General features: G+C 57.1%; 2 protein-coding genes across 2 annotated transcripts in view; both read left to right on the forward strand.

Annotated features, from left to right (window-relative positions):
• Window positions 1-8,715: 8,715 nt before the first annotated feature.
• On the forward strand, window positions 8,716-9,487 carry TMEM139 (transmembrane protein 139). Its single transcript, XM_006887252.1, has 2 exons — window positions 8,716-8,948; window positions 9,091-9,487. Exons 1-2 carry the CDS (start codon window positions 8,716-8,718, stop codon window positions 9,485-9,487), a joined length of 630 nt encoding a protein of 209 aa, XP_006887314.1.
• Window positions 9,488-10,757: 1,270 nt separating this feature from the next.
• CASP2 (caspase 2, apoptosis-related cysteine peptidase) overlaps window positions 10,758-10,923 on the forward strand; it is an 11,049-nt gene continuing 10,883 nt past the window's right edge. Inside the window, exon 1 of the mRNA XM_006887174.1 lies at window positions 10,758-10,780. Coding sequence (XP_006887236.1) covers window positions 10,758-10,780 — 23 coding nt within the window. The remainder of the gene's footprint in view (window positions 10,781-10,923) is intronic.

The following is a 10,923-nucleotide window of genomic DNA, read 5'->3' on the forward strand; positions in this document are numbered from 1 at the left end:
ACTCTAGGTACTGACCACGATCTTCGCGCTGCAGGTTCGCGTGCCCAGTGTCTGTTCCTGTGAAGACACCAAGCAAGGGCGCTGAAAGTTCTTGAAAACAAGTCCCTGTTTTTCTGAGCTCACCTGACCCATAAGATCTGAAACCTCGGCAGTGCTGGAGAGGGGAGGGGCCTGGGCTTGTCATTCACATGGCTCGACTAGTCATCACCCCGACTTTCACCACAGGCGGGAGTGGTCGGCGGTTAGGTGCCTCCGAGTGGACGGTGACTCCGGAGACCCTGTGAAGAGCAGCTCTGAGCCTTCCCTCGTCTCCGACACGCTTGAGCCCGCTGGGACAGTCACCGCGTCAGTCTGTCCTGAGGGTCTTCCTCTCCTTCACCGACCTTTCCTGCATCATGTCCCTTTCCAAGGAATAGCCTTTTTTTTTTATTTTAATTAAAGTTTACAGAGACTTAGGGTTTCCAGTCATTCATTGTTGCACTTTTCTCCCTGCTCACTCCCTCCCCCTCAATTAAATTTTCTCCTTGAAAAGTAAAACTCCCCCCAAGTCCACTCTACTATGCTGCATTTGTTCTGGACTCTTGTCATGACAATAACACCTAATCATAAATCCCTTTTAAACTGTTCTCTCCCTCATCTGTTTTAATGCAGTATACATCATTCCTCCCTTCCTTCTCTGTCTTCCCTCAATCCCCATGTCAGTCCAATTTTACGATAGTGGCCCTATGCAATATTTGTCCTTTTGTGACTGAGATATTTCATTGAGCATAATGTCCTCTAGGGTCATCCATTTTGTATGTTTCATGAGTTTCTTGTTTTTCAGTGCTGCATAGTATTCCACTGTGTGAATATACCACAGCTTCTCTATCCATTTGTTTGTTGATGGGCACTTGGGTTGTTTCCAACTCCTTGCTATTGTGAACAAGGCCGCAATAAACATGGGTGTGCATATACCTGCTTGGGTGCTGGTTATGGTCTCTTTGGGGTATATCCCAGTAGTGGAATTCCAGTAGTGGAAATGGTATCTCTATTTGCAACTTTTTGAGAAAGTGCCACACCTCCTTCCACAGTGGTTGCACCATTTTGCACTCCCACCAACAGTGAATAAGGGTTTCAGTTTCTCTGCAACCTCGCCAGCATTTGCTGCTTGCTCTTTTGCTCTTCTGACTGGGTGAGATGCTATCTCACAGTGGTTTTGATTTGCATCTCTCTCAGAGCTGGGGGAACAGCCCTTTCTAACAATAAACCCAGAGAACATGTGAGGCTTCGGCACCCTGGCCTCCAGGGGGCACCCTGGGTGAGCTTCTTCCAGACATTTTTGTTTGTTCCTCAACAATCACATACACAACAGAGGGAAACTCTGCACATCCCACAATCTCTGCTTCACAATCTCTGCTGTCCTTATGCCCATCTCTGTGTCAGTCCACTCTATAGAAGGCTTTCTCCTGTTCTCCGGCTCTCTGCTTTACTCAGCATGATGTCCTCCGAGGACCAGCCTCCCCTGACAATGTGCTCAATGCACATGCACCATCCAAGCCTCTGAAAGGTCCCTGGCTGCACCTGCCCCAAGGCTATTGTCCATTCCTGGAATATCCGGGACTCTTCTCCAACACCACTGCTCAAAAGGCCATTTCTTCTTCTGTCTTCTTTATTCATCATCCGATTTCCCCATGCATATGAAACAACTGCAAAGACCCAGAACTGCATGCACCAGAGCACCCTGCAGCCCAAGAGCAAAGTGCTTCAGCTCCTGGGAAGAGGCCCTGGGAAGGGAGGTCAGCACCTGCTGTGTGCAAGGTGGGGGTGAAGGGTAGTGGAGATCAGCACCTGCTGTGTGCAGGGTGCGGGGGTGGGGGGTATGGCAGTGCGTATGGAAGCCAGCTGAAGGGCGCTTTGGAGGAAAGGCCTGGTGACCCACTCTGACAAGGCCATCGTGAAAGTCTGTGAGCCCGATTCTCCTCTGACACAGGGTGCAGGCGACTGATGCGATGACCAGTGGTGTGCTTCTCTTTGCTTCTAGCCCAGGTGGCTCAGCAGATAAAGTGCTCAGCAGGCAGCCCCTCTGGGAGAGAGATGAGGCCACTGTCCTTATCCGTACAGCCCGGGACGCCCTGTGGGGACACCCTGCTGTGTCCAGCAGGGCCCAGGATCACTGAGCATACACAGGAGGGCAGTAGGTGGGTACTGTGTGAAAGAATGGTTACATGAAACGATCTTCAACTGCTAGTCATCGTTTGACTGCGTTTGGCTTGGTTTGCTCAGCTTCCAAGGAATCTTTCTGAGGTCAGTGGGTGATACCGACTGCATGGGGAAGGAGTCCAGCTAAGGTGCCCAGCCAGGGAAGGGTCCTCTCAGTGGCCGGCGGCCCCCCCTGCTGTTCAAACTCAGAAGTGCAGGTGACCAGCCAGAATGCTGGATTTATTTGCGGGGCCCTCCTGACCAGCCTGGAGCCACCGCAAGGGGTAGGGTAATGATATGCAGGTTGGGTGAGGATTACAAGGTTGATTTGATTTCTTGTGTGATTAACTATCTCTGAAAACCAGCTGGAGGACTGGCGATGGGTCAGTTCTAACTTGAGGGTACACAACAACAAACTTTTTTTTTAATTTTTATTTTTTTATTATTTTTGTGTGCGTGTACCGTCAAATCAGATCTGATTGGTACAGGAGGAGATTGTCCCTCCTTCCCTGGCAGAGCATCTGGTGGATTCGAACCGTGCACCTCTGGGATTGTAGTTGCAGCTTCTTGCCACTAGGCCACCAGAGCTCCCCTAACAACAAACTTTTTAAATGGATTTATATCTCAAAATCAAGAAGACAAAAATTCTCACCAGAGGACCGATAGGCAACATCATGTTAGATGCAGAGAAGACTGAAATCATCAGCGATTTCGTTTTACTTCGATCCACAATCAACACTCTTAGTAGCAGCCGTGAAGAAATCAAAAGATACTTGGCACTGGGGAAGTCAGCTGTGAAGAGCCAGCAAGGGGGTTAGGGAGCAGGGGCGTCAGGTTGAAGCTCAGGGGCACCTGACCGAAGCCATGGCCTTTTTGGTCGCTTCCTGTGCATCTGGAAGTTGGGCAGTGGGTAAGGAAGACAAAAGAATGGACACTTCTGCGCTGTCGTATCAGAGAAGTGCACTGAACATCCCCCGGACGGCTCGCAGAGCCCCAAGTCTATGCTGGACCAAGTGCAGCTAGGGTGCTCCTTAGGACGATGCCCCTTGGTCTCGTGTCCTCTGCGTGTGTTGTGAGGAGGGGCCCTTGTTGTTGTGAACCATCAAGTTGGAAATGAACCACAGCTGACCCTCCAGTGGGTTTTCAGCAGCAATTAATTACACAGGAGGAGAGTGCCCATCTTTCTCCCACAGAGCAGCTGAAAGGTTGCAGAGCAGCTTTTTACCACTAGGCCACCAGACCTCATGCTGGGACAGGCACAGGAGAGTCTAGTCCTTGCAAAAAGACACCACAGAGGGCCGGTGAAAAAGACCCTCAACAAGATGTACTGGCATAGTGACTGAACAACGGGCTTCAGCACACCACTGGCCGAGAGGACACACAGCGTACAGACCGTGGGCCGAGAACGCACAGCGTACAGCAAGGCCCGGACCGCGGGCCGAGAGCTCGCACAGCGTACAGACTGCGGGCCAAGAGCTCGCACAGTGTAGGGCAAAGCCCAGACTTCGGAGGGTCACTATGCGTCACAGTGGACTGGACAGCCTTACAACCACAAAGCTTCTATTGCTCAGACCACAGCTCATCGATGATGGAGTCAAGATATGAAGCCAGTGTTGCCATCTTTCAAACACACATGCCCGAGCAGGGGGCCTCTGCATGTCATTGGTGCTAGACGTGCAGTCGTGTGAGGCCCTTTCCCCACTGCTGTGCACATTTGTCACAATGTCTTGTCCCTTAGCGATTCCAGGACAGTTGCTGTGGCTTTGTTTAGGATGCGGAGCCCCGCTGTTCCCTGGGAAGCATCAACACTGTAACCTTCCGTGTTGAACTGATTCCGTACCTGCTGGGAGCATTTGGAGCTGTGTTCTGGCCTGGATTGTGTCCCCCGGGAAAGCTCTGTGAGAAGCCAAGCTCTTCCCCGTGGCTGTCAGAGCCTTCGTGCACAGTGATGTACAGATAAGACTACTATCCTAGAGGTGAGCTGCTCGGATCCACCGACGGCTCCGGAGAGGAAAGCTGATCACTCTGCTCCAGAAGGATCCAGCCTCAGAGCCAGCCGGAGGGCGGCCACGCAGCAGTGCTGGCTGGATGGCAGCGGGCTTGAGGGGGCGTTCCGGTTTTGTGGTGACTTTAATTCTATTTGGTAATAGGATTCCTTTGTTACATTCATGAGGTCACAGGAGGGCAGGGCATATCCTAAACCTCATCAAAGGTGAGATAATCTGAGCAGCAGAGACTAGGAGATAAACAAGCACAGTGGGAGACAGATTCCACGCAAACATGGCCACGGAACCCAGGGACTCCGGGAGAGACAAGAACCTTCCCCGGGTGGACAGAGAACGCTGTCCCCCTAGAGCCAGCACCCTGAATTCAAACGTCTCTCTTCAACTGTGAGGATGTAAACTTCTGTTTTCTCAAAGCCACTCTCTTTGGGAAATGAAGATGGCCACTAGCCCAGAGGCATCCACACAGCTGAGTTTAGAGGCCAGCTCTGGTTCTCAGGGAGTAAACAACGCGATTGGAGCTGACACGGTGGTTACAAAAATAGGCTCAAAGACCACTGTGAGGCTGACCCGGCCCAGGCTGCTCCTTCTGTTTAACGTGGCTCTGATACAGCACCAGGATGCACCTTCCTGTTGAACGTGGCTCTGAGACGGAACCGACCACACAGCACCTAACAGAAATGGAAATGATGATCAAGTTTCTTCCACACCAATACACTAACGATCCAAACAGATGGTGACACTCACTCACAGATAATCAACAGAAGCACCAAGGTCTTCTCAGAGTCATCTGCATCTTAGATGTCTAGGATTGTTCAGTTTGTGGTGCTGTCTTTTATAATCAGACTTAACTGGACCACAGCAGGTAAGTGTCCCCCTGAGGCCAAGATCGGAACTCCCAGCCTGCCTCGAGTGTCATTCATCTGCTTTTATCTCCTGATGCCAGCGGCCCTTGCTGTCTGAAGACCAGAGCCATGGGGAGAATGCCATCTAACCACTTGTTCAAGGAGACCAGACAACCGTGCCAGGCTCACCCAGGCATCTCGTCACATGGGCAATCTCCTCTCATGCCATTTACTGCCTCTCAAAACCTGCTGGAAGGTTAGCCGCGGCTGAGTTCTAACTCCACAGTAGTTAACAATAGGGCAGCGGGCAGAGCGGTCATGAGCCGGGTGCTGGGCTCAGGCTGTGTTCGAGTTCTGACTCCACTCTTTCCCACTTCCCTCAAGCCTTTGACCTCTCTGAGTCTGCCATCTCACCTGCTGCAGCTGTCACTAGCAAGCTCCGACTCACAGCGTCCCCGGGGCCGCAGGGTGAAGGCCTGGCCTGTTGTACACGCTGCCGCTGTCACTAGGAAGCTCCGACTCACAGTGTCCCCGGGGCCGCAGGGTGAAGCCTGCCGGCTGTACCCCAGCCTCAGCCTCTCTGCTCTCGTGTCACCACCAGCCTGCGTGCCTGAGGGGCTTGCTCTTTCCGACTGATCCTCCTTCCTGAGCACGAGGTCCTGCACCAGAACTGGCCGCTCCTCATATCGGATATATAGTGGTATGGACCTCTGTTACAGGGGAGCTCTGGTGGCCTCGTGGCAAGACCTGCCGTGTGAGTCCCCCAGCTGCTCCTGTGGAAGCAGATGGGCAGTCTCTTCCCGTGACGTTTACAGCCTCTGAGGACCCGCTGGGGGCCAGCTGTGGGTCGGTCCCAAATCAACAGCCCAAACCACCACTTGTTACAGCACCAGTGTTTTCAGTGTTTAGAATGGCATCCTGTGTGCACAGTGCTTGGCACGGGGAGCAGCACACACCACGCACCAGCATGCCTGCTGCCACCCCACCAGCAGGGCTCTGAGGCTGCAGGGGCACCCCGAATGGCTGCACAGCCTTTCACAAAGGAGGCCTGGAGCCCTGCCCAGCAGGCCCTCAATCCAGGACTCACTTCCTAGCAAGCCCCCACGTTCTTTCCCTCTGCTCCCTGTCACACCACCCTCCCAGGGGTGGGGTAGTAAGAAACTGGTAGGAAGAAGGCCACAACAGTCCTGGGCAAAGTCTCTGTGGGTCCCATGCAACGGCTGGGTGGGATTATGCAAATAAGATGTCTGCGGCCTATCAAGGAGATTGGTCAGCTGGCTGCTAATGTAAATAAGGCATAGGAGCCCTAATGAGGGGCTTGGTCAGTTCTGACAGGCTTGAAGGTGGACAATCGAGAGGGGACCTGAGTGCCACCAAAAAGAAACCCCAGGATAGGACACGTCCTTCAGACCCAGGTCCCCACACCAGCCACCGCCTAGCCGTGGGTGACAGAAAGTGCTGTAACGCTGGAGAGGGCGAGAAGTGGCATCAAGGGAGGCAGGGAAGCAGCAGGAAGACTGGGAGGCTGGCATGAGAAGGCAGGGGGTGGGTACAGCAGGCATGCTGACCCTTAGAGCAAAAGCTGGTGGACTGGAGGGCCTCTGGACATGTGGTGGAGCCAAGAGCCTGCCACACCTGCCCAAGCAGGGCAGAGGTGAGGCAGAGATCCAGGGCCAAGGGCCAGAGAGGGAGCCTGTCTGAAGGGACTCTGTGAATGGAGTTGTTAGAAGCATCGAGTTGGGTACAACTCACAGTGATTCTATCAACAATAGACCTGACTGACCCCTGTCCCATCCTGTGCCACCCTCGCCGTCTCCAAAATAACGTGAGGCCATTGCTGCAGACACTGTGTCAATCCATCTTGTTGGGGGTCTTCCTCTCCTTTGCTGACCCTCTTATCTTTCCAAGTATGTTATCACTTGCCAAGGATTAGCCTCGCCTAGCAACATGCCCAAAATATGAGAGAGGAAGCGGCACCATCCTTGCCTCCAACGAGCATGCTGGATGTATTTCATACATGGTCCCAAACTGTTATCTGTTCCTTTCCCAATAAACTGCATAGTCTGCATGTAGTCTGTGAGTTGTGTGTGGCCACTGCAATGAAGTGTCCAATCAAGCAGTGTTGCTTCAGGTGCCCCTGCCTCAGAACAGGCAAGAAGGTTGGCAGGTGAGGGGTGGCTCTGATGTCCACCTCATGGGGCCAGTCTTGGGTTGCTGGGATTGACATTGTTTCTCGCCTCTCGTTAAGATAGAGATGAGGGACCACCAATCAGCCAGGGAAACGCCCGGCGCGCACAGGTGTGCAGACTGCGGGGTTGTTCACGGCACAGGCCTGGGCAGCCCGCCCGGAACCGGCGGCGGTAGAGCTGGGCGTACAGTCCATCACCAGATCCGCAGACACTACAGAGGATGAGCTCTCGCTCCTGGGGTCCAGGCCCGCACACAGGCAGAGGTGACCCGCCCGGCGCTGTAATTAAAGCCTTGAGCACTGGGAGAGGCTCCTTCCAGCTCTGGTCACCGGTACAAAGATCACGGGACTGTGGGGTGCGGGGGAGAAGGAAGGCCGCTCATTAAGACAGGGTGGGGTGAGCAGAGTGAGTGAAACTCAGAAAATGCAGGTGAGGGTTAGGGGCCTCAGGACAGGGCGGAGGCAGAGCGGCCCGAGGCCCTGGTTGGAGGGAAGGAGGTGGGCGGGCCTCGGCTGGACCCCGCCCCCTCGGCTCCTGCACCTTCTCCTCAGGTGCGCACCGGTGAGGGAGGCTTCGCGCTTGGCCAGGTGGGCGATGACCGGGCTGGGGAGGCGCTGAGGGGAGGAGAGGCTGGCATCTTGCCACTACGGGGCTGGGGACCGGCTGTGTGGTTCCCGGGGGCCTAGGTGTCTCGCTGTGCTCTGAGAGAAGACCGCACCCCTGCACCCCCATCCCGCTGCTGTCCTAGCCCTGGCCAGCCCACTGGAGGGGAATCTGACTCACAGAGACCCCTTCGACAGAGGAACTCGGCCTCACAGGGTTTGTGGGACTGTAAATCTTCACAGAAGCCGACTGTCACTTCTCTATCTGCACAGCGGGCCATCTGTGGGTTCATAGGCCGGCTGGTCAGTCACGGCCTCACGAGGCTACGAGGTCAGGGAACTCACAATCTGGGCTTGTTGGGTGGGCTAGTGGACGGTGGAGGTCCTGGGGTATGCCCTGAAGCATTCTGAGGGCCTCTGTCCCACGACTATTGTCCGACGATCCTGTGTCAGGACACTGTGACCCTGTGGTGTCCACTCCACTGTACAGAGCCCGGAGCCTGTCTGGGGAGGCCCAGCAGTCAGGAGGAAGGGCAGGGCTGGCCCCATCTGCAGATTCCTGAAATGCCGATGTGCACAGCGGCCCTGACTGGGTCCTGGGAGGAGTGTGGGCTGGGGCTGGCAGGCAGACCTTGGGAAGAAGGAAGCAGACAGTGGGTAGGGCGTGACGCAGGGAATGCTCCAAGCCAGGGGCCGGGACACTTGGACTGCTGTCTCTCCTGGCTTCCCTTGAGAATGAAGACTGTGGGCCTAGGGTGGTCCTTGAGAGGTCCCCAGCGGCAGGAGACCCTGCTGAGTGTTTATTTTGACCGTCACTTTGATTGGACAGTGGAGACCCTAGGCCAGATGAAGGTGTGGCCAGGCCTGTGCACAGCTGTCTTTTCCAGGAGCGGGGGCTATGGTGCCCTCCCACCTGTGGGCACACCTGAAGAAGTCCCTCCTGTACCTGAGCTGTTTCTCCTTCCTTCTGGGGCTGGCCCTGCTGAGCACCGGGCCCAGCGTGGTCCCCGCGTCCTACTTCTTCATCGCGTTGAGTTGCTTCTTGGTGTTTGTCCGGCTCCTGGATGCATTACTGAGGAGGGGGTGCCCAGAAGCGCCAGCCCAGAGCCCAGGAACCTCGGAAAACGCTAGGTGAGTGGAACCCTGCCCCCAGGCCGGCTCACTGTCCCTGCCCTGGACTAGGCCAGCCAAGGGCTCAGGCACAGTGGACAGACAGGAACCGGAGAGGGCTCCTTTCAGAGAGCTGCGGGTGACCTTCTTTCTCCTTCACCAGGGACAATGAAGCCTTTGAGGTGCCAAGCTATGAGGTGGCTGTGCAGCTGGAGCCACCCCCCAGCCCCCAGACGCAGGAGGATCCACCGCCCTACAGCACTGTGATTGCTCTGGGGCTTGAGGGCCAGCCGGGCCATACAGAGGCACTCAGGAGAGGGGCACCCAGGAGAGGGGCACTGCGGAGGCGAGGGGCCTCAGAGGGCTCCCTGACCCAGGAAGGGAGCTCGAGAAGGCTCCGTGTCGGCTTGCCGCGGGCAGCGTCCACTGAACCAGACCTGCAGAACCTGGAGATGACCACCAGAATGGAACCCCTTACTCCACCCCCTACCTATGAGGTCGACTTCGGTCACCGGGTCGAGGACAGTGTTTTCTACCAGGATAACTGGGCACCACCATAAACTTGTCTCCTGGGATGTACCTCTCCGCTCTGACTCACTGGGTCCTCAGACCACCTTTCCTGGTGCTTGAAATGGGCTGCACCCCTGCCTGGACCACACGGAGGGCAGGCTGTACTATGCCCATGGAGATGTTGTGCTTCGCTGGCATCTTACAGAGACCTGATGCCGGACTGAACATATCCACTAAGCACAGGGGACACGCTGGACAGAGAGGACAGGAGCCTCTCAGGCAATCGGGGCCTCCAGGTTCCGGAGGGGCTAGGAATGCTCCAGGACGCAGACCGCGCGCAAGGGCGCACTGCTGACAGTTGGCGTCAAGGGTCTCACCACGTGTTCCACAACCTTGGCCACCTCTGGGGCAGGGGCTCCGCATCGAGCACGTGGGCCAACCAGGTGTCACCAAGGATGCTCTGCGGGCAGTCCCAGGGGAGCCTCGTGCCAGGCCGGGCAGGTCTCGTGCCTGGTAGAAGGTTTCAGGCCAGGGCTCTCGGCCTGGCACGATGTGGCTTCGCCCCGGTCCCCAAATACACCTCAGGTCCTCTGTCCACCTTGAGCACCCGCTCAGCTCAATAAAGTTCGCCCGTTTCTGTCCCAAGGTTACTGGGAAACGCAGCGCGCAGCGCCAGGAAGGCCCGATTCTCCAGGGAACCAGGGGCCAAGGGCGACCCGTGCCCGCGACAATGACCGTGCGGGCCCTACCTGCTTGCACCTGGGCGCATCTCGGCGGCTGCAAATGCTGAGATGCGCGGGGCGGAGCCTGACCTCGTGGGGGCGGGGCCGGCTAGGCAGAAGCGACGACAGCACGCACTGTGGTAGGCGGCCGGCCGGCGTGGAGGCGGGGACGGTCCGCGGGGGCGGGGCCAGCCGCCGGAGGGGCGGGACTAACGCGGGAACGCAGGCTGAGCATCCCTGCGTAAAGGCCCACGCGGATAGGGGCGGGGCCGGCTCGCTTCGGGGAAGGGCGAACTCTCGTAAGGCACTCGTGGGGGCGTGGTCCGCTCACGTGGGGGCGGGACTAACCGACGTAGAGGCGGGGCAGGCCGCGTAAGGACGCTGCGGCTCCTGTAGGGGCGGGCTGAGAAGGGCGTGCGCGGTGACGTCACAGGCCGGAGAGGCCGGGCGCGCTCTGCGTGTGCCGTCACTGGGCGGGGCGTCCGGCACGCGGCGTCCGGTTCGCTGGGCGGTGGGCGGTGCGCGGCCAGCGCGGGAAAGGCGAGCAATGGCGTCGCCGAGCGCGGCGTCTCGGCCCGCCCTTCTGCCGGGAGGGCTTATGGCGGCTGACCGGGGTCGCAGGTGGGTGAGCGGCGTCCGGCGCGTGCTCGTGGGGCTCGGGCGTGCGGCCTCGGCGCGCTCACCCCGGGCACCGCGGCGACGGCGCACTTCCTGGGACGGCGGGGGGCCCGGGGTGCTGTGCGGTGGTCCCCCGCGCCGGGGCT

The sequence above is a fragment of the Elephantulus edwardii genome, unplaced genomic scaffold (assembly GCF_000299155.1).
Source record: "Elephantulus edwardii isolate Elephantulus edwardi_28Jun2011 unplaced genomic scaffold, EleEdw1.0 scaffold00055, whole genome shotgun sequence".
In the NCBI taxonomy this organism is placed as follows: Eukaryota; Metazoa; Chordata; class Mammalia; order Macroscelidea; family Macroscelididae; genus Elephantulus; species Elephantulus edwardii.